The sequence below is a fragment of the Poecilia mexicana genome, unplaced genomic scaffold (genome assembly GCF_051168715.1).
Source record: "Poecilia mexicana isolate PSO_F unplaced genomic scaffold, ASM5116871v1 scaffold_20, whole genome shotgun sequence".
NCBI lineage: Eukaryota > Metazoa > Chordata > Actinopteri > Cyprinodontiformes > Poeciliidae > Poecilia > Poecilia mexicana.
In genome coordinates, this window is record NW_028263389.1 from 13,969,145 (window position 1) to 13,993,774 (window position 24,630).

Consider the following 24,630-nt stretch of genomic DNA (forward strand, 5'->3'; position numbering starts at 1 on the left):
CGAGAATCACTACTACTAGGAATTTTGTTATTGTGCCTTTTTTCTCAAGTTAAATTAGACTACATGCATGCAGCCATATCATATACCAAACTCAGGATTGCTGAGTGAGTTTAAACGTACCCAGATGGATATCTGGCTTCTGCTGGCATTTTTGTTGAGATCAGAAAATCTTCACCCATTCATGCCAATTAATTTAATTGTTCCCCCCGATCTAAATTACTTCCTGTTTAGCTTTCATATAAACGGCAACTGATAAAATATTCTGATTGTATTTATTTTTCAACAAAATTTTGCGGACTAGGAACTCCAAAACAACCTAACGCCAAGTCTCCATTTCTCATTTTCTACTTAGACGTATCAGTAAAGTTTTGGCTATCATCACGTGAGGCAACCCTATGTTTTGCTTGACCTACTGTTCCCCCTCATTCTATATGCATGAAGAGGAAAAGACAAGTCAGTGCAGATTGCAGGGTGTTGATGACACTTCACTGTTGAATACCAGGTCAGAATGGGGTCAACTCCCGGTGTAATTGATGATGCCGTCGTTACGAGAGACGCTGAGGCTGGAGGAAACCTGGTGAGTTATGACTGATGCTGATCAGATGTGAAATCTTATCTCCTCACATTAGCCTGCAAGGGTTATTTTCTGTGGCACCAGATCCAGATATACTGCTTGGTCAGCTGAGCTATAAACATGCGTATGCTGAGTAGATAGTTGAGCTCTGCGTGCACAAGTAAAACACAGGTAAGGGATTACGGAAAGAGAGCTTTTACCTTCTGACACACAGTTCACTGGGTTCACTCACTCGCAGGGGGATTGATAGTCATGGCTGCGAGCGGAATGCCCTGGTAACCGCATCTGTCAGATCGGTGAAAACGGCAAGTTTATCAGCCCAAAATTGACTGTAGGCTAAGGACTCTTAGCCTGGAGTTCTGTGCACCAGCCTCCACTAAAAAGGCCCAGAGGTGCAGCCTAATGGATATGACGTCAACATGAAGAGAGTGGAGGATGGCCATTAAAAAGCGCATTAGGGCAATAAAAATGACCACTTGTGTGTGTGTCAGTTTATTTGCGCTGTTCAGGAAGGAGGGTCATGTGGATGATTTTACACATAAAAAGCAACTATGTCTGCAGTGCTCTGGATTTGTTGAAAGGTGCCTTCTATTTACTGTTTAAAGATTCCTCATTTAGGCAGCAGAAATAGAAAGATCCTTAGCGTGTTTGTCTGTCAGGTGTCCCTCGGCTGAAAGAGGATCCACACAACTATGAATAATAAAACAGTCATGTTGTGCCTCAACTGCACAGGCTTGAGCACAAATACTGCCTCAAACCTAACACACATGTACATTTCTACAGCTGTTTGGTGGATGAACAATGCCTTAAGAAATTTGCTTTCGTGTAATGCGCCAAATAAATGGGAACGTTGTTATGGTATGACAGAGTTTAATGTCTGCAGATCGCTGCAGAAGTAGAGATAGTGCTGAGTCAGTGTGTTGGTTGTGTAGAAGAAAGCTGAATAGGTTTTGTTTATGTGAATTCATTGTTTTAAAAGTGAATGCCAGCAATGAATTCAGCTCACCTAACTTCCTCAGCCTGCCAAGCGACCTCACTTCTCAATCATTCTCAATGGGATCCTCTCAGTTATGGTGCCATTATTTTTAGCCCTCTATAATTTCAGCTGTCGGCCTCTTGAGGAATTACAGATTGAACTTTGAATTAAGACAGACGGTGGTTGGGACAGAGTGAAATTTTAAGATCATGTAAACATAAAGGTGTGCCAGCACACGTTAACTTTTAGTTGTATGATTTCTTCTTGTTTTTGTTTTAATTTAGATTTTTCATATAAAGCACCAGTTACCACATGTCCTCCGAATTATGTTTAATCATATTAAAAGATTCCAAGTCAGATATGTATGTTCCAATTGATCCCATTAAAAAAAAAGCAATGCAGTTGTGTTCAGTCTATTATTTAAATGGGTTAAAACTATTTTTTGTCTAAGGAAACTACCAGCAGACTGCATCAAGGCATTGACTTGCAACATAGAATGAAAGGCGGCACATATAGTTACAAAAGTTCAGTCACTAAAAACGGATCCCTGTTGTTTAGGAGAGAGACGGGGTTAAACACTGATTGACAGGGTCAAGTGTATCATCTACAGAAAAACATGAGGTTGTTGGCAGGACCAGGCCCTCTCAAGAAAGGTGTCGCATATAAACAGAAAGCTAGACCAGGTGTAGTTTTTTTGAAGAGTAAACAACAGAGTGAGGACAGAAAGTTGAGAGCTGAAACAATGGCTGATCATGCAAAATTGGAGAGGATGAGGAAAATGGAACAAAGACGGGAGAAGTGGTCAGTATGTTTTCCAGCAGCCCTGAGGCTCTAGGGCACATGTGTCAAACTCAAGGCCCGCGGGCCACATGTGGCCCGCCATGTCATTTTATGTGGCCCCCCAGCATTTTATAGGCCAATGATTGACTTAAAATAGGTTTTGAGCACGAATTGACTACAAACTACATCTCCCATAATGCATTCCGATTGTTACCAGCCAACATTACGTCTTCTCGCCACTAGAGAGCAGCAGAGTCACCTTAAGCTGCTTATTGATTTTACCAGCGAATAAAACTGAGGCATCGACAAGTATCATCAAAACGTCCAAAAAAGAAAAATCGATTTACAAGTAAGACTGTGAATGAAGATGTGTGTGAGCTGGTGTCAGGGCGGCAGGTCGCGCTAGACTTTTTTTTGTTATCCTTATCTTGACCGACAACATAAAAAAAAATCGGCCTTGTACTATTTTTATCCGTGAAATTACAATCATATTAACATCGGCTATTTAGCCGCATTTTATGCGGTTTAGTTAATATTCACTGTGAATCCAGATCCCATCACAAATTGAGCAGATAAATGCATCTACATTTTACTCCGTAGTGACAAAAACCACTGACTGAGGCCCCAATAACTTTTAATAAATTAAATTAAATTAGCATCACTTCACCCACTGGGGTCTGAATGCACTTCCTCCTGGTTCCCATCTGAAGAAAAATCTGCGCTAATTCATCAGTCAGTTGGATCTGTCTGAACCAAACAGATCAACTGATCTCTGTGAGTGTTTTACCCTGTGCGGTCCCGTGTGCGCTTTAAGAATTATTTTTTTATTTCGCTTCTCCGAAACGGACAGATGTCACGTCTGCAGCTCCTCCAGACCGCCGCTCTCCTGGGTTACGTGCACCAAGAAGGCTCCATTTGTTAAATCCGCTGGATGAGTTACTCCCAGCGGTTTCTAATTCTTCGCAGTGGCGTAGCGTAACTGCCTCCGCAGTGGTTGATCAGCGGACTGCGCATGTTACAGTCTAATTAACTTTTGCATCGTCATTTATTTCCTCAAGATAAACTGCCGGCTCCTCAAATGGATTAACACAAAGTTGCATTCTCTTTAGTTTTCTCTGGTCTGTAATGGAGACTTGAATTTAAGGCGCCATTTCAAACAAAGGTTTCGAATGCGCTTCCTAACCAGAAGCTCCAAAGAGTTTAACAATATGAGGTGTTCAATTTATTTTTAACATTGTATTTTCATACATTTTATACTAGGGGTGCCCAAGTCTAGTTTTCCAGAGCTACCATCTGCAACTTTAGATGCGTTCCTTCTCTAACACACCTGGATCATTTACTCATCATAAGGCTCTACAGAACTGAGTTGCTGCTAATGAGGGAAGTCAACCTTTTGTCTGGGGTGTGTTTTAGCAGGGATGCATCTAAAAGTTGCAGTCTAGAGGACTGCACCTGGGCACTCCTGATTTGTACCGTCAATGTGGCCCGTTGAGGGTGGCCAATATGCTGAAGTGGCCCTCGGTGAAATTGAGTTTGACACCCCTGCTCTAGGGGCATAAATACAGACTTTTACAGTTTTGGTCTGCACTTTGATAAATTATGAATTTTTTTTTTTTTTTTACTTCAGTAGATAATTTATTAATCTCTTCAATAAAACATTACAATACTAGATGAATATAAATGGATGTCACAAGCTTCCACTCCTTTAAACTAATTAATGCCATAAGATTTATGAAGTAGTTTTGACTCTTTTTTTAATTGTAAAGAATTATTTTTGTCTTTGTCTTTTTTTGTTTTAGTTCAGTGTAATGCAAATATTAAGCATATATGTAAATATATATTTCAATGTAATGTAAACTAAAGCATTTTTTTTTGTACTTGACCTTTATAAGTTAATCAGCATTTCAAAGATTTTCTAAGTAGTAATTCAATAACTTATGTTTCCCCAGAGTTTTAATTTGACTTAGCATATGAAAGCCCATAGCAACATGTATATGACCATTACCCAGAGTGAACAAGATGGTGGTTGAGGCAAAAGTAAAAGCTAAAGCTAAACCTGGCCCAGGGATTTTTGTAAGAATTTTGATCAGGCAGTTACTGGTCAGGCAGAGCAAGCTAATGTTGGTCAGCAGCTGATTACCCTTTTCATCTGTAATCAAAATTGAACTGCTCCTTGATTCTTGAAGAAAAAAATGTATTCCAGTGTTGCACAACTTACTGCTTATTGATGAGATTCTGCTCACTTTTGGGAAGAGAGGAGCATGTAAGCACACACCCAAACAGACTGATTTCTCTGTATAGTGGCCCTCCTTATTCTATCAACAGAAAGCTGAAATACCGGTGTATTCTTTTTCTCTGTCTGCCTGGTCTTGAATGAAAACATTCAAGACCATTTTCCAAATCTCTTGGAAAATGTTAGTACTGACTATAAAGCTGACCAAAAAAACACACACTGTTCAGCAAAATCTGTTCAGCATTAAGAAGTATCCTTAAACGGAAACTGAAATACATGCATACTCACTCGCTGAGACAATCAAATAAAACAAGAGATCGAGTGCTGCAGCGCAGTTATTAATTCAGCCTTCTGAGCTTTGCCGCTGCAAAACTCAAGCCTGTGCAATCAAACCTTGCACAGGCTTGTGATGGAAGGCAGCTGTTATGTAACTGGTCTATTGCTGAAGGTTACAGCGAGACCCACAGAAATGTAGCTTTCAGCACATGCTTGCTCTACATCTTTGTCTATGGTCTGACTTGGACTGTAAGACCCCCCCACCCAATCCCTGCCTGGCAGAATCAGAGGAGAAGAACAACAGATTTGGCAGCCGAGTTTTTTTTTTTTTGTTTTTTTTTTTGTTTTGTTTTTTTCCTGCCATCTGTTTCTGTGGTCAGTCTGAACCTAGACCCTTCAACACACACCGATAAACAATCCCATCGCTTTCCTGTTGGTTTTCACATGTCCTGCATTTCATCATGCCTCGAGCATCTGGCTACCCAGACTGCTGTGTCCCCTGGCCATGTGTCTGGACTTCTGTTCAGAGGTTCTGGGTTTTCAAGGAGAGTGAAAAAGAGAGAGAGTTGGAGGGGCGGGGGGTGCGGGGGGGCAGGCAGATGCTGATACTGGCTGTAGGGAGTTGGGGAGGACTCATCGATTCATATCCACCAGCAACACACTAGAAAAGCTGCTTTCATAATCCTCCCCTTAAATAATTCAGTACTCACCCTCAAAATTTCATCAGCACCTACATATAGAGAACAATCTCCCCCACAGCAGCTGCAGTAGAAAAAAAAGAAAGAGAGGGAGTGATGAGGCTGCAGAGGAGTGAGCAGGTGGAAGATATTTGGTTCATAATCCTCCTATCAAAGCTCAAAATCAGCAATCAGGGAGCAACACAGGCATCTCGGTAGCTAATGTTTTTTACTTGATTGTGGCAAATTAGACAATTTTATCATGCTAAACATCAAAGTTAATGACAGAAAAAAAATACTCAATATAAATATGGCAAGACAACTTTGGTTTGCAACATTGTATTTGAATGAACCATGAATCAAGTGTAGCAATTTCCTTTGGACAAATGTGCCAAAAGTAGGCATATTTAACCATACTATACAGCAGGGTTGTCAAACTCAATTTCACTGAGGGCCACTTCAGCATATTGGCCCCCCTCAACGGGCCACATTGACGGTACAAATCAGGAGTGCATCCCTGCTAAAACACCCCAGACAAAAGGTTGACTTCCCTCATTCAGTTCTGTAGAGGCTTATAATGAGTCAATGGTCCAGGTGTGTTAGAGAAGGAATGCATCTAAAGTTGCAGATGGTAGCTCTGGAAAACTAGACTTGGGCAGCCCTAGCATAAATGTATGAAAATACAATGTTAAAAATAAATTAAGCACCACCTCATATTGTTAAATAACTGATTTTATGTATTGAAGTTTTAAATATTGCATTTGAGTTTCCATGGCCTATAAAATACTGGGGGTCCACATGTGGCCCCCGGGCCTTGAGTTTGACACATGTGCATTACACCATTGAACTGCCAATTGGTAATTGAAGTAAAGTAGCGTTGATTTCAAAGAAGCCTACATTGAAGTCAATTGGCAAATGAACCATCACGAAAGAGGAAGGCTCTTGTTGTCTCACTGCACCCCAAGAGATGCATAACCTACAAAAACCATTTCTGTCTGGTTTCGAACCAGAGACCTTTTGCGTGTAAAGCAAACATGATAACCACTACACTACAGGAACTGAACTTCTCTGCTTTGTTTCAGTTTGAGGTTCCAAAGTTGATGATGTTAGATGCAGCGCATGAAAATTTCAACTGAGGCTTGCACTCAGGTGCCTGGATTCAGAGTACAGACCATGACACCACAGAACCCTTGTTGACCTTTAGTAAACACCTGTAATGAATAGAACATGCAAAATCTGTTTCTGTCTGGTTTTGAACCAGAGACCTTTTGCGTGTAAAGCAAATGTGATAACCACTACACTACAGAAACTCATGCTCTTTGTAGTGTTCCTGGTAGATGATCCACATTTTGTTAGAGACTAACATCAACGATGGGCATGGAACAATGTCAAATATTTATACCACAGATCCTCTCAGAGAGCACAGTAACTTGGTGAACAAACTGTCAGACTTATACTTGTGCCTAATTTCACATTACAGTCCATAAACTAAGCCTGGGATCAAAAAATTGTATTGAAGATGTCATTAGCAGAGACAAATGGTTCTACAGAAACTTGACTAAATGGCTATAAAATAAAATCAATACTTACAAATAAAAAATGGTTCAAAAATAAAATTAACACATTAAAATAAAAAATATCTGTGAAATACAATCAACACTTCAAAAATAAATAATGGTTCAAAAATACAATCAACACTTCAAAATACAAAATCTCTGGAAAATAAAATATGTATGTTTTGAAAAAGAATATAAGCACCTTTATCAAATTTTCATTGTGGTAAGATCATGTAAGTTCTTCTTAAATCCATGGAAACTCAACAGTTTGTAAGGTAGGTGAGTTAGCTCAGCAGATTAGAGCACAGTGCTGGTAATGCTGAGGTCATCAGTTCAATCCCCATATGGGGCAATTCATATCTAAGGTCTTTCAGACAATCAACACTTCAAAATAAAGGGTTCAAAAATAAAATCAACACTTCAAAATAAACAAGGTTTCAAAAATAAAATCAACACTTCAAAATAAATAAGGGTTCAAAAATACAATCAACACTTTACAATAAATAAGGGTTCAAAAATAAAATCAACAATTCAAAATAAAAAATGGTTCAAAAATAAAATCAACAGTTCAAATTGGTTCTACAGAGTCACAGCTAAAAAAATAAAATCAATTTTTATTTTTTAAGCGCATTACAAACCTTTGGTTGAAATGACGCATTAAATTCAAGTCTCCATTACAGACCAGAGAAAACTAAAGAGAATGCAACGTTGTGTTAATCCATTTGAGGAGCCGGCAGTTTATCTTGAGGAAATAAATGACGATGCAAAAGTTAATTAGACTGTAACATGCGCAGTCCGCTGCTCAACCCACTGCGGACTGCGAAGACTTAAAAACCGCTGGAAGTAACTCATCCAGCGGATTTAACAAATGGAGCCTTCTGGGTGCACGTTACCCAGGAGAGCGGCGCTCTGGAGGAGCTGCAGACGTAACATCTGTCCGTTTCGGAGAAGCGAAACCACGCACATGTGGCCCGCGGGCCTTGAGTTTGACACATGTGCTATACAGTATGTTTGGCAAAAAGCAGATACAGTCTTCTACTTTCATAAAAAAAAGTAATTTAAAGTAAAATATTTTCTTTAAATTAAACATCAGTGACGTCCAACTATTTATACCACCCCTATCAACACTACTTAACTTTAAGTGCCACTCAAAACATAGCAATTGTGACCTAAAAACAAGGGTCCATCTACTTTCTGTTTCCAATTTTTGTTTTATTCTTGACAATAATACTCTCAAACAAAGGCTGGTGCTTTAAAAACAGTAGTTAAAGAAAATAAGTCAGATTACAGGCACAACAAGAAAAAACGCAAGTCTTGTAATTCCCTCCCCCAGGGACCACAAGGACAAAAACATTGCGTGGCTTCTCTTCTGAGGAGACACTTTGCAAACCAGTGCATTATCACCTCCTGTGAAGCCATGAGGAAAACTTCATATCTCTGAGTGGAATGATGAGGCTCAACTGACATAAATTATGCTGGATATATCTTTCTATCCTGACCTGAAACTGCCTGCAGTGGCAGCTTTTGGCAGCAAATACACTGGAAGTTGTACTATGGAAACTAAGGACTTAATCTGTCCCACAACGTTAAAAGTGCATAATAAAACTAACTTTAATTGCAAACAACTGCTAAGAGCCAACTCATTTAGTAACAAGTTGAAGCTTGTTGCTAAAAGGCAACACCCTGCATTAAAGTGACTCAGGCTTGTGGGGTTTTTACTTGACTCGCACCAGAAAGCAGGGATGCAATGGGAAATAATTGTTTTGCTTTGATGAAGTTTCTGAGAGTCTTAAACAATCATTAAACAAGTTTCATCCAGGGTGTGTCCTTACCAGACGTGTGAGATAATCGTTTTGCAAAGTCATTCGTCGCCCTTTGTGATGAATGACACATTGACGAATGATGCTAAAACAAACAAATACTATGACTTCTCTCACCTTTGTATTATAGAATTACTTGTAGAGTATGCTCAAATAATCACTATAATGTTTGTAATAGGTTGTTTCATTTCCATCCCACTAATCAGGGTTTTGGTAAACTTAACTAGGTTACATTAGGTAAAACTAAAGCTATTGCAGAGCCTTCCCAGCTTTTGTCACATTGGAGCCACAAATTTCAGCAGGTTTTATTTGGAATTTAACTCAAGAGACCAACACAAAGAAGCACATAACTGCAAACAAAAAGAAAAAAAAATATGCAAACCTTTACATTATATTCATCTAGAAAATGTGGTGTTTATAAGCACTGGGCCCTTCTGAATTGATGCTTTTTATAACCACCTTTCATTTCAGTTACATCTTAAGTCTTTTTATGTGTCTCTAGACTAAAATCTTTAGAACTGCCACATCTTTAGATCCATCCATTTTTCTATCAAGTCTGTAGTAATAGTGTTAGTGTGAATCTTTTTATTTATATTTATATTTATTTAGTTATCGCTTGTTTTTTAATCCTGTCAGTGATTTTGAGTCAGGGGTGAAGAGTACAGACTTTTATCGCAATATTCTGTGGTACCTTTGTGATTACCACAAATCAAATCCTTTTTTAGGTAACAGTGTGGCTGTGACTCCCGGGTACAGCATTCATAGCACCACAGACGTGCTGTTTTTGAAAATCATCTCCCTTTTTAAAATAGGCTTTTTCAGGACACCACTTTAAGAAGTGTGATTTATATCAGTAAAATGCAGACAGTAACCGCATTTCATATTTTCAAATTTGGGAGAAAATGGTAAAAATAACATTACTGATGATACTGTAAGTTTTTTTTTCTTATTTAATATTAATTTAAAATTTTTGAGGCAATGAAAATTCTTATCATTATAAGTTCTTCATATGGTATGCATACATGGCAAACAATACGATAAATGCCCACCTCTACTTTTAACCTTAGAAATTTGCTTTTTCAATAAACTTTACTTTTACATTACATTTTTGGCAGATACATTTAACAGTGGTACATGACATGTTTAAACATTTGGACATTGTTTAAGAAATTAAACTTGCTTTGTCTATTGGTCTTCATGATGCTGTTTTTCTACTTCTCTAACAAACAGAGACCTTCACAGAACTGCCGGAATGATACTGAGATTAAATTACACACAAGGGGAGTCTTTACGGATGAGATGACTTCTGAATATATAAAAAGGGCTGAATTAATTTTAGTCTTTATTTGTAAAATGTTTTTTTTTATCATATTTTCCATCGATTTCATAACCGAATGTACTTTGTGTCGACTTATCAAATAAATTTACATCAATATACATCGATACTTGTTGTAATGTGAGAAATAATTGAAAAGCTTTAGATGAGTAAATAAGTTTGTAGGATACTGTGACTGAGAATTTTGTAACAAAAAGCATAATTTTTATTGAAAAAGACTCATTTTTTTCTACAACTACCATTGTGGAAGTATTTTCCTTTTGTGTAGACAATTGTCGCCTTGTCATATCCTCCCATGCCTTAGATGACACCACTACACTAAATTTACTCTGTTTCCTTGTGTCACGTTGAGGAATCCAGGTGAACGGCACACTGGCAAATGAACTCTGTGTCATAGCAATAGATTTGGCAATCCTCACCTCATCTCCCCGACTGTCCTTGGCTCTGAAATCTAAACAATTCCTTCCTAGTGAAGTGACAAGATCTGAAACACTGATAGTTGTCAGCTCCCACATTGCAGGGACATATTATGTATTCAGCATCTCAGACAGTGTTAAAATATGTGAGAAATGTCACACGGAGCAGAATTGGAGAACGAGGCGAAGCAATAGCTGCTGTGTTTCGAACTTCCGTTCCCGATCGAACGGCAGCATGGATCAGGGGCTGATTAATCAGCACAGGAAGTGTCGGAAAATGTTGGTGTACGTTTTAATCTCACTTCACACAGTCTTGCATAAAATAAATAAAAAAAAAAACATTTCAAAGAAATCCATGTGAAAGAACACATTGCTGTAAATTTTATTTCATAGAATTTCTAACTCTTAATTAATTAAAGTCTTGTCATTTAAGTTTAATGGCTGCACTTAATCCTTATAGATGTAGTAATGTTTTAACTCTGCCAGTTTAGATTAGGTTTAGATAATAGCAGCAAATCCAAAACCTTCCCACACCTCTTGATTTACTTGTATTTTTTTAAATAAGACACAAAGCCAATTTGTACGCTTTAAATGAACATCTTGAGCAGAACATTGCCTTTTGTTTCCCTTTGTTTAAACTCTTGACAAAAAGATCCTGGATGCCCACCGCTGGCTGTGGTTTTGTTATATTTAGTTTAGAAACATAAGTCGTATTGTTCTGCTGCACATTTTCCAGGGTCCTTTAGGTTTTGCTTATATATAAGTAATGCAAAGTTTTTTACTGATGGCACCATTTTTCACTCTTAAAATAGCAATTATCCAAGGAGCCGGTCAGAAGTTTTCGTGCACTCAACATTGGCATGAGTTCTGTGTTAATCTTAGCCTTGGGATATTTGGTTAAATTGCTTTTAGCAAGGCACAGACAATAATTCTAATTTTTGTAGCTGCCAATGATGGTATTAAGTTTTAAATTATAATTATGTAATTAATCAATGAAAAAGCGTAAGCTGGCTCAAAAGCAGTCACTCTCTTCTAATAACTGCCGTGCAACATGTTTCCACTGATATTTTGGTAATTTATCTTTGCCAATGGGCTCCACGTCTTTCAGGTTCGTAACCCTCCTCATATATCCTGTCAGATTTATGTTGGGCATCTAACCAAGTCATTCAAAACTCTTAATCTAATCAGAAGAAACACGTTAGTAAAATTGAAATATTATTTTTAAACTAAATCTTCTCAGGACATAAATAAATTGGTCCTGAACTGTACGTCCAAATTGGTTTTGGAATGGATGAATCAGGCATTGAATACTACCACTGATCATTTCTGTTATGAAAGGCACTGTTTATATGTATTTATTTATTTTTCTGTCTCTGTCTATATTTTGTTGCTATCTAGCCACCTAGCTTACTAGCTATCTGCCTTGGCATCTGTATTCACAGTTGACTTGTACACCAAGTTTACAACAAATATCATGTCTGCATACTTTACAAGACGAGACCTGTTCAAATCCAGCAGCGTATAATCCACGCACTTGTCACACAAGTATGTTTAAAACAACCAATGTCATTTTGTGTCTGTCTTATTTCCAAAGCATGAAAAGCTTTCCTGATTACATTCAGTGCAATTTTTGTTCATTATTACCCCGGAGGTCCTAACAGTCCTAACAAAAGAAGTAATGTCCAAACATTTGGACATCTGTTGAGTGGGTGTTTGTTCGTCAGCATGCCAAAAAAGCAAATAAAGAGGATAATGAACCATGCTGTAATGTACATAATTTCCACAGCCTGCCGATATCAGTCACATTCATGCATCTGATAACCTGCACCAGTGCACACACAGAGAAACACTGCTGTACTCTGCCAATTTTATTTTTACACCAGCTCAAGTCATGCGGAATTGAGGTTAAAGCTTCAGAGGCAGTGGGATTCTCATCTGCCGTTTCTGCAGACTGACCCAAATAAAGCAGGCTTGGATCTGGTCATGTATGAGCAGCAGTTCTTTTTTTTTTTTTTTTTTTTAAAGCTGACGAAACAAAGATGGAAACCTATCTTACATTGTTCTTTGTTTTATGTTTGAATATTGTTTAAAATCGCAACATGAGAGGCCCAAGTGATCCTCATGCATGTTAACATTTTGTTTCTCAAAACACTCGATTTTCCGACGGAGACGTGAAATCTATTCTTAGAATCAGAGACGGAAGCCCATGAAAATGTATCCAATGAAAAGGTGATATGTTTTTTTACCTATGTGTCCAAGCAGATATGATCTGTAACAGTTAAGTGATTAAAATGTCCATTTTGATTTGTGTTTTTAACACAGTATTTTCTTTGTATATGTTGCACTGGGCTGTAAATGTGTTGTTGCTCGTTCCAGTTCCTGGCGAGGCGCTTTGTACACCATCGAGTGTGTTCTTAGCGTCTCCAGAGGGAAAAAGCAGCCCAGTGGGAGTCGGGAACAGGAAACTCCAATGATGACTTACAGCTTTCTTTGGTCTAAACTATGTGTTGGAAAAAAAACAACAACAAAAAACCTCAACACATTGCCTGTGAGCCTCCTTTGTTTGTATCTTTAACTTCACCCACTCCTCTTTAAATTCCTCTTTTTCGTCTCACCCACTCTGACAGAAACAGAGGGGCCGTTTAAATATGTTACAGTAAAGTTATGAGCTCTTCTTCGTGTTCATTATGTGAACACAAACAGCTTGGCTTTATCATCTCCACCAGTGTCAGATGGACTGATGGCGCCACGGAGACACAAGCACACATTCACACATACACACACATCTTATAACAAACATCCCTGTTCATCCTGCATAATAGAAGTGTTAACTTGCAAGCATGGATGTTCTTGCATGCCTGATTTTGTTTGGCAAAAATGAGGTAAACAAAATAAGGTACTGGAACTATTAAGGTATTCCTTGAAATCGTGACGAAAAAGCAAGCGGATGGCTCGCAAGCGAAGGCCGTGCGCAAAGTGCTGTGACGTGCCACAGTGAGTCAAGGAGTGCTTGAGTCACAACTGACCTCTGAGGCAGACGGTCCAGATTTTATCAGCACACAGGAGCTCAGAAGGAGGAGCAGGGACTTTTCTGTTGGATTCATTGCACATTTCAGTCCCACAGTTTTAGCCAGATTGCAGGAGATCAACTTACAGCTATTGTGCGCTTCTCTTTGAGTGGGGTGTTATTTGTGTTGGGTGTGCTTTCCCAGCAGAATGGAGAGCTCGACCTTATTTTGGGAGCCAGGCGGGACAATCAGGGCTTCACATCATGCTGTGGCAACTGGGCCGATCTTTATTGTTCTCTATTTCCTGAAATTGATACGCATCTATGCAAAGTTTCTCGTGTTTCCGTCTCTCGTGCACTTTATTTCGTCTTCTCATTGTTTGTTTGTCGTTGCCAAATTTCCAGTACTTTGTTCGTCCACCAGTACTGTTAGATTTTATTGAAATGGCAGAGGACACGCCAGCAGAATGTAATCCATAGTGTAAACAAAGGGACGCTTTATTTTCAAAAGATTTTAAATTGGAAAATTGTGGCAGGCATTCAGCCCCCCCTTATCCTGATACCTTTAAATAAAATCCATTTCAACCTTCAGAAGTCACCTAATTAGGAAATAGAGTCCATTTATGTGTAATTTAATCTCTGGATAAATACAGTAAAAATATAACAGTACCAACATTTTGCTGGAGAGTGTTCTTTGAAAATCCATTTTCAAGAGTTGCCACAGCTTTCTTGAACTTTTACTGAGCCATTCTGAAACGTGAGTACGTTTTTGACAGTCGTGGTCTTGATGGAAAGTGAACCTCACGCTCCCAGTTGGAAAACTTTTTTTTCTTAGCATGATTTAGCGACATTACTCCTTCCATCAACTTTCTTCAGCTTCCCTGTCTCTGCTGAAGAAAAGCTTTCCCCACAGCATAATGCTGCCACCACCAGAAGTGTTGACATCTGCAGTGGTTTCTACTCGGATCAAAGTAAAGAAGCTTGAAAACAAATGGACACTGCACATCAAAGATTTTTATTTGTAAATGTTATTTTTTATTTTTTTAAATATGTTATAACCTTTGCAATTATTTTGTATATTTTCTGTTAATCAGATAGAAATATTGAAACTTGTCATCTTAAAATGATAAGAAAATGCATCGAATTTGAAGTTCTATAAATATTTAAGCCAATGTGACAAGATTTCAGATTTATTCTTCTGAATTGGAGAAGAGTTGAGGAGCTTGGGCTGAATGAATATAAAACAATGGCTGCAGAGCACAAGAGGGGCATTGATAGTAAAAAGCAAGGCTGTGGTAGGAGACAGACGTACCACTAAATATTTTTCTACAAGTCACAAAGCAGCCTCTCCACACAGAAATACTCCCTTCCTTGTCTTTGCTACACCTTGGTTCTGGAAAAGAACGCAGCTCTCTCGTATCCTCTTACTACGGTGGCCGACAGGTGCAAATGCGCAGCAAAAGAGAAAACATGCAAACAAAAGAAAAGACACACCCCCGAATTAAATGCAGCAAACAAAAAAGAAAACACCCCCGAATCAAATGCAGCAAACAAAAAAGAAAACACCCCCGAATTAGATGCAGCAAACAAAAAAGAAAACACCCCCGAATCAAATGCAGCAAACAAAAAAGAAAACACCCCCGAATCAAATGCAGCAAACAAAAAAGAAAACACCCCCGAATTAAATGCAGCAAACAAAAAAGAAAACACCCCCGAATCAAATGCAGCAAACAAAAAAGAAAACACCCCCGAATCAAATGCAGCAAACAAAAAAGAAAACACCCCCGAATCAAATGCAGCAAACAAAAAAGAAAACACCCCCGAATCAAATGCAGCAAACAAAAAAGAAAACACCCCCGAATCAAATGCATCAAACAAAAAAGAAAACACCCCCGAATCAAATGCAGCAAACAAAAAAGAAAACTACGGAGCCCCCCGAATCAAATGCAGCAAACAAAAAAGAAGACACCCCCGAATCAAATGCAGCAAACAAAAAAGAAGACACCCCCGAATGAAATGCAGCAAACAAAAGGTGTTGAAAACGGAAGTGCTCCAGACCACTAGGGGGAGTCTAACAAAAAATAGCTGTGTCCGAATTCAGGCTCTGCATCCTTTAAAGCGGGTGTTCAGAAAAGCAGCAATGGCGACAAAATAATTTTTGCTGTATTACACTTAAAATTACACAAAATTATTTTTTACAATGTTTTTAGGCGAGAATGTAGATGTATAGATCTGAAATATCTGCTCGGTTCATTAATAAATCACCTACTTCCAATATTGCTCCGACGTTTTCGGAGATGTCTTCTCCCGCTGCATTAACAGCCAGCTTCACTCGCAAGCTGTCAGCTGGCCGGGCGCTCCATGTAGATATTAAGTTAGGTAGTAGTAAAATCTTTTGGTTAAGTAAAATATTTAATTTATTCCTGAGCAAATGGGTTTGACTGATTAAAGTTAAGCCTTCAAACATAGTTTATTTAACTGTAATGTCTTACTACCTGAGATCTGGAGAGTATTTGAAAATGAATAATATCCCTTGTATACATTAAACATTTTAGAATCAGACAGATTTTCTTTTTACTATGGAACAACCTTTATTACAAAAGGTGAAGAATAATACAGAAACTAGAAAATTCCGCAGAAATTTTAAGGGGCATGCCAAAGTGTGCCCGTCGGTTTTTAATCAAGCGTTCTAATGCAAAAAATTAGCATTAATGCTAAAGAAAGCTTCAATGTAGTCAATAACCTGTGGTGAGTCAGAAACATGTTGACTAAACTGCACCTGTACCATTCAGTATGTTGAAATTAATGCATAAGCCAAAATGCTAATATTAGCGTGAAGACTAATATTCATGTAGGATGTTAGGATGTGCACTGCCTTGCTGCGCAAGGCAGTGCACTAGTGGGGGCAGTAAAATGCTAAAGTTTGTGCTAATGTTGTGCACAATCTTGTGCTAATGTTAATGAACTGCCTTGCTGCGCAAGGCAGTTCACTATCCTGAGGAAAAAAACTGCGAAAAAAGCTTAATATTATTGCAACGCCTACGGCGTTGCACTAGCATGAGAGGAGTGCAGCAACTCTTTGAAGCAGTTAGTTTTTCTGATCAAAGCGGCTTACTGTTCAGCATCCATAAGAGCAATCCGAAAACTTTTTGAAGCATATAAGAGGGCAATTTCTTGTCTCCGATGGAACCACAATTTAAATCTGTAGTTCTCTCTGCACTAACCTGAGAGAAAAACATAATAAAGGCCTGAGAGGAATATTCAGGCTTTTATTTTGAAATTTTCAGTAAGCTTCATTTTAAATGGCCACACTAATCCCATGTCTAACAGTGGTTGGGTTAAACCAGTTCATATATAATGCCCAGAACATTCTGCCCTGTCTGTAGTTATAACATTCTGCTCACCTTCTTTCTGTAATAAGTCAGAGTTCCACCATTATGTACTTCTTAACTGCCAGCTCAGCCCTCCTTTGTAATGATTGAGGGTTCCACCATGTTGACCTTCCGACCTTCTGCTCAGGCCTCTGTAGTAAAGTGTTCCATCGTGTTTAGAACTACAAAGATGGTGTTTTTGTAGTCCTAAGGAGCAGTTTGGCTTTTGTCTGTGTTCTGTTGCTATAGTGATCAAGCCTCCCCCTGTGTTTCTCCAGACAGGGGGAGAAACAATTCTATGTGTTTGAGCCAGCCAGTTTCACTCCAAAAAGCTGTCCGAACAACTCCTTTCCATTCGGGAACCGTGATACGTATTCGAAAACCGTTTGAAGCGTATGAGAGGGCTATTTGTCGTCTCATTTAGTACCGCGATTCATATCTGTAGCTCATTCACAGTAATTGCAGTGATGAGAGAAAAATGGTGTGCGCTGAGCTCAGAACTTTTTGCAGAAATGTATGTAAAAAGAGCAATTACATGATGTAAAAATTGTCAAGGCTTTTATTTTGAAAATTTTCAATAAGCTTCATTTGAAATTGCCACACTAATTTCATGTGTAATAGTGATCAGGTTAAATCAGTTATATAATGCTCAAAGCACAAGTTGTTTATAATACCAGCCAACTCCTCCTCTGTAATAATTGAGTGTTCCGCCATGTTGTAGTTCTGACATGCTGCTCAGGCCTCTGTTTTAACTGAGTCTTGGCCATAGATAGAACTACAGTTATGGCAGTTATGGCTGCTGGTTTGTAGTCCAAACCAGCAGATTTGCCTTTCTCTGGATTCTGTTGCTATAGCGATTGGCCCTCAGCCAACTGCTGTGTGTGTGAGACAGAAAGCTGGGGAAGGATTTCAATCTTTGAGACAACCATGAAATGCTAATGTTAATGAACTGCCTTGCTGCGCAAGGCAGTTCACTATCCTGAGAAAAAAAACATAAAAAAAAGATTTTCATTTTTGCATCGCCTACGGCGATGCACTTTTGTCAGTGCAATTTTCAGAGTTTTATTTTGAAACTTTCAGTAAACTTAATTTTCATAACCACACTAATCCAATGTGTAACAGTGGTTTGGTTAATCCACCTGTATAATGCCCAAAACAGGAAGTAGTTCTAACTGCCAGCTCAGGCCTCCTCTGTAATAATTGAGTGTTCCGCCATGTTGTAGTTCTGACCTTCTGCTCTGCCCTCTGTATTAAAGTGTTCCGCCATATTTAGAACTACAGAGTCTTTGTAGTCCAAACCCCAGCAGTTCTCCCTCTCTGCATTCTGTTGCTATAGTGATGAAAGTGCCCTGTGTGTGTCAGACTTATCTATCTTTATGAGACACCCAGTCAGTTTTAATGGAAAAAGCAGTCCGAACGACTGCTTCCCGTTCGGGTTCCGTAAGTCCGATCCAAAAACCGTTTGAAGCATATGAGAGGGCTATTTCTCATCTCATCTATTACCGCGATTCATATCTGTAGCTCAATCACAGTAATAGCAGTGATGAGAGAAAAATGGTGTGCGCTGAGCTCAGAAATTTTTCAGAAAAGTCTGAAAATGAATGGTGGAGTGCCTGAAGGTACCCTGTCACTTGATTTTGCTCTGAAGCACCTTGACAGAAAACCGTCAGCCCTAGAGAAATTTTGAAGACATTTTACCGGAGCAGGCATGCGTATCAATGTCATGACCGACTTTCATACCGATAGACCAATTTTTGCACCCATGAGAGCGATTTCAAAATTATTTTGGGGTCAAAAATCCACTCTTTTTCTCACTCTAAAAAAGCGGCAGTTGGTGTCAGTTACACTCTAAGATTCATCGAAGATCGGCAGTTGGAAATTTTGCTCGTTTTTCGCTTTTTACGTCGCCATCGTAACTCCGATCCCCAATAAAAATAATAGCTCACATCTCGGCACCGAGCCGCACGTTTTGATACCACTTTTGTGGGTGGGCACGCAGCGGTACGAGCCGCATTAACGGTGACGGAAGAATAATAAATAATATAGAATAAAGAGACATTCTATTGGGTGAAGAACAATAGGTGCCTGCCATGCAATGCATGGAGGCAGTGACTGACCTGCTTCGCAGGTCAGTCACTGCTCTCCTTATGCATTGCTAATGGCATGCCCCAATAAAGAGTAAAAAACAACTGAGTCCGTTTTTTTTTCCTTCGCTGCTCTGTGCTTCACGTTGTCACGGTTGCTAAGCAACATAACGCCGAGATGGAGGCTAGGCAGCTAGCTGGAGGCTACAGCTTCTCTCTTCTGGTCGTCCATATTCGTGGCCTTCGAAGGATCCGTCTTCTGTAGATCGGGCCGTTTCTCACATAGACATAATAAAAGGACAGACGCCTAATGGACCGCTCTCGTCTTATCAATACATACTTATATAAGTATACAAACATAAATAAATAATCATTAATACTGAATAATATACATTAGGCTATGCATGATTATGCGCACACACACACACACACACACACACACACACACACACATATATATATATATATATATATATATATATATATATATATATATATATATATATATATATATATATATATATATATAATGTTTTCCAGCCTACGAGTTCTGGTTTAAGAGTGATTCAGCAGCTGAGATTGGGTACAAAATCCGATACGAGATTCATCCGTGCTGTGCAGTGAATCTGTCTCTCCCTTCTTCCTCACGTCGTAGGAAACCTTCAAAACAAAAACGGGACATTTTCGAGTTATCTTACGTTGACTGAGTTAAATAATTAAATAATAGCCATTGTCATCTGTGTAAACTTTGCTGGTGAATGTTATGATTTTTATAATATTGTTTCATTTCTATAGTAGGCTCTTGTATCAGATAATCTAAATGTTGGAGAATGACTGAAACATTTTAAGATTTACGGAATCTCGGTTAGCTGTCAGAGCGGGGGCTGAACACCAAGCACTATAGCTAGCATTAGCTGGTATTTCGCCAGTGGACATAAATACAGTATAGTAATATTCTAATCACAAAAATACACAGTAATATGTCCATCTTACTTGCGAAAAATCTGTCGAGCCCTCACGTCAGTAGTCCGTCGATCCGATCAACAATATTCCGCAGTGCTGAAGGCATCATCTGCTGTTTTGGTTGAGCAAAGCATAGTGTATTTGCGCCGGAGCAGCCAATCGTGGGGGAGGAGGTGTACTCTTTTATTATGTCTATGCTTCGAAGGATCAGTTTCTCAGGGCCCTTGAAAGGATGCAGAGCCTGAATTCGGACACAGCTATTTTTTGTTAGACTCCCCCTAGTGGTCTGGAGCACTTCCGTTTTCAACACTTTTTGTTTGCTGCATTTCATTCGGGGGTGTTTTCTTTTTTGTTTGCTGCATTTCATTCGAGGGTGTTTTCTTTTTTGTTTGCTGCATTTAATTTGGGGGCGTTTTCTTTTTTGTTTGCTGCATTTCATTCGAGGGTGTTTTCTTTTTTGTTTGCTGCATTTCATTCGGGGGTGTTTTCTTTTTTGTTTGCTGCATTTCATTCGAGGGTGTTTTCTTTTTTGTTTGCTGCATTTAATTCGGGGGCGTTTTCTTTTTTGTTTGCTGCATTTCATTCGAGGGTGTTTTCTTTTTTGTTTGCTGCATTTCATTCGGGGGTGTCTTCTTTTTAGTTTGCTGCATTTCATTCGGGGGTGTCTTCTTTTTTGTTTGCCGCATTTAATTTGTGCGTGTGTCTTTTCTTTTGTTTGCATGTTTTCTCTTTTGCTGCGCATTTGCACCTGTCGGCCACCGTATCTTACACGTCTCTTTCTCAAACTGCTCTGGCCCGTCTCCCGCTCAATCTTTTACTCACATATTCTCCGGCATTATATCAACCCATCTTGTCACTGTCAAGTCATCACCGATCATCCTCCGTCGTGCTCACGACTCTGGATGCGTCTTCCCTCTTTCCCTCACACCTCACCTGCCCGTTCCTCTCTCCATCAGCTCGGTGACGCAGCCTGTCGACACGGAATATGTCCCGCCAGACGAAGGTGCTGTGTCATGTGCATCGCAGGCTGCCCAGGCCTGTCACGGGCTGCCACATCCTGCAGCGATTTGCACTGTGCCGTAAAGAAGCAGTAAAAACAACAGCTCCATAGCTGAGCCAACATAACTGCGCTTGTGAGCCGCAAATCTCGTGCGACTACTTGCCAAAACACTTGTGCGACTCGATTTAATCTTACTTTTCTTAAAAAATGAAGAATGGAGCCCTGGGTTGGCTGAATAATTAGAACAGGAGCTGAGAGTTGGAGGTGTTAAGGAAGAGAATTTAAAGGAGGTGTTGTAAAAACAGGAAGAGTAATCGGGGAGAAGTCGTTGTAGAGAAGATAAAAAGGGAGACAAATTGCTGCAGACAGCAGGTGCTGCAAAATAGGTGTAAAAACAGGTGGGGAAAAAAGGGCAGAAAAAAAAGAAGCTACAATGAATTGCAAAAGTATGCATACCTCTTGAATTTATTCACATTTTGTCACAATACAACACCGAACTTCAGCGAATTTCATTTGGATTTTATGTCACAGATCCTGGACAAAAAGTAGTGCACAATGAATGAGACATGAAAAAAAAACAATGTATTCATGATTTTCAAAATGTTTTCCATATAAAAATCTAAAAAAAGGTGGCCTTTTTAAGAACCATATTTTGCTGCAAATACAGCTGCTTGTCTATTCGAAGTTTCAAGCTGAATGCTTTGCCCATTCTTCCTTTTGCAAGATATATTTTAAGCTCAGTAGATCTGATGAGAAGATCAAATCTCACAATATTCCGTTGGATTTAAGTGTGAACTTTACCTGGACCATTTTATCACATTAACATGCCTTGACCTAAACCATTTTAAAGTATTTCCGGCGATAGAGTTGGGGCTATTCTTCTGAAAGGTCTGTGCGCTTCACCATCCCTATCACTGCCTCAAGTCTTTTAACAATCTCAATCTATGTATTTCCATCTGTCTTCCCACCAGCTCTGATCAGAAGAAAAACATCCCCAAAGCATTATGCCGCCCCCACTATGTTTGAACATAGCAATGGTCTGTTCAGTTGGACGTATAGTGTTAGTTTTAGAATATGGCTTGCATACTAAAAAGCAAAATTTTTAGAGGTTTTATGTTTAAGGAGGTAGAGAACGCAGAGGTCTTAGGTCTCAATAAAACAACTGAAAATTGTTCACTTTTGCCCTTCTTGTTTCTGTGTCGTATTGCAAGTATTGTAGCTATGCTAGTTTGAAGGCGACAGGAGGACATATAATGGAAAACAACAGAACATATGAAAAGCACAAAATAATCCAAGTTCCGCTGCATACAGGACCAAAACTGAAAATTAAGTTACATCAACATAATGAAGAATAATGATCTGAGAGGCAATATCTTAAGTCTGTTCTAAATAAATAGCGAGAGAGAGAGAGAGAGAGCTGGGCTGTGGAGGGAGAGCAGCCAAGACCTAAATGCGCACAGCTTTAAGTTGTCGCAGCACTTTGTTGCTCTGATGAGAACCTCCTGGGCGGTTATTGCAGGGAGCTGCTGGTAAAGGCCTTTTGTGTCAGCACATTCAAAAGCCTCACAGACACACGGTGATAAATAGCAGTAGGATTTCTCAAAGTGTCCTGAGCAGCACTACTGGGCTCTTAGAGTTAACTGCTGACCTGTAGGAGCAAACATCAGCAGCCATTTATGCGCTGTGAGACATTTTACTCCCACGGCCCAATGAGTTCACATGGATTAGTGGGGTGAATGAAAGGCAAGACGATGCTGTTGTTTTCCCAAGAAGTGGCTCACTGGGCATTCAGAGTCTGCTGCTGCTGCTGCGTCACTGTATTTCCAGTCAAAGTGTGCAAGCCGAGCAGCCGACGCGACACTGCACCTCTGCAGCCTAATCACAGCAGCCGTGTAGCATGTCTTGCAGATTTCTGCTCCGTTTTGTCATTTATCAAAGGTTTTACCCCACTGACATTTTCCTGGTGTGATGCGGAAGAAGTGGGTGTTTACAACACAAAAAAGCCAGATATGTATCCAACTAAATAGATTTTAATCGATCCCAATTCAGTTCATGTCAAGTCCAGTTCACTGAAGTACAGTAGAAACATATGATCAGAATCATGACAAATTGTATTCGAAGGTCAGTTTAAAATTATAACACATTAAAATTTTATTGATCATATAATGCCAGTTGGTACAGAAGCCACCTCAGTCCATGTAGTCAGCTACATTTTCAGCAATCCCACAGTCTTTGTGAACATGTGGCACCATTAAATAAAACTCCAGCAGGGCCACCCTGGGAGATGAGAGAACAACGGAAAGAACTCACTGGCCCACAAGTAGAAAAGTAAAAAGAGTATCCACAGTTAATGGGAGCAATGCCTACGTAAGCTTCCCCAAAAAGCAAAAAAAAATACAGCTAGCACAGAGTCGAGGGTACTTTCTACATAAAAGAAAAGAAAAAACTATAGTACACAAACTAACAGGAGTCAGACATATGTTAGTGTCCAACAAGGACACATAGCTAAATGAAGAAGTCCAGTGCCTGGGGTAATTTCTACATCAAAGAAAAACGAAGAGATTATACAAAGTTACTGGCAACAATTCCTCCTACAGTTACTCTGTCCAGAAAAGAAACACTGCTAAACACAAAATCTTTTTATTTTATTTTTTTACATTTTTAGTTGTATTTCGAAACTAAAAACACCTAAGCACTGAGATCCAAGTACATTCCAAAGCTCACAACAACAACAAAAAAGGATACAACGTTAATGGCAGCAATAGCACTGTCAGTAGCTCAATCCAGGAGCAAGACGAAGCTAAACGCATAAATACTGGTCAAGAAGAAATTTCTATAGGACAGAAAATCAGAGTATACTAAGGTAACGTTAGCAATATCCCTGTCAAAATCGCCATAAAGAAAAGACACAACTAATCACAGAGGCGTTGAGGAAGAGCACTTTCTATGTTTTATGTCATTGAGTCAGGATGTTTTCTGAACCTTTTTGTGTCTTACTACAGAGTGGAAGAGGAGACAGACGGCAACCTTCAGGATGTTTCCTCTGAGGTAAAAGATGAGGAATTCATTTCTTTTTTCATTATTAAACATATCTGTGAATCTTTTCACTAAAGTCTGTATTTTAAATTTTTCCCTGCAAGCTCTACATTGACTTATGACTCTTACGATAAAAAAATAAATAAGCCAGTCACTGATTATCAAATAAGTATTTGTTTCAAATGCAAATGAGAGGACTGCTTACATACCCATCACAAGTTTATCTTAGAAAAGTTTTTTCATTAGAAAACATTCTTTCCCAAATAAACCTTGGAAAGATGAGTGCGGGTCTCCTTTAAAGAAAAGCATATCAGTAACTTTAGCATGAAAGATGTCAGCGCATACTTTTCATACTTGCTGTGTGTAGAGGCTGTTAAACTTTATTTTCTGAATCTGCACACACACTTGTAAGTGCCCTAGATTTTTCCTTTTTTTGAATACTACCCAAAATGAGTAGTGAGTTACTACTATAATGCATCATGGTTTCATATTAAAGGCTACTACCTTCAGTCTGGTCTCTGTATT

General features: G+C 39.1%; 1 protein-coding gene and 1 non-coding gene across 2 annotated transcripts in view; one reads left to right on the forward strand and one right to left on the reverse strand.

Moving 5' to 3' along the window:
- The window catches only part of LOC106916593 (sodium/hydrogen exchanger 9-like), an 83,102-nt gene that overhangs the window by 42,587 nt on the left and 15,885 nt on the right, over window positions 1-24,630 (forward strand). Inside the window, exon 13 of the mRNA XM_014984979.2 lies at window positions 24,072-24,117. Coding sequence (XP_014840465.2) covers window positions 24,072-24,117 — 46 coding nt within the window. The remainder of the gene's footprint in view (window positions 1-24,071; window positions 24,118-24,630) is intronic.
- Window positions 6,754-6,826, reverse strand: trnav-uac (transfer RNA valine (anticodon UAC)). The gene has a single exon. It is a non-coding gene; the product is annotated as a tRNA-Val (tRNA).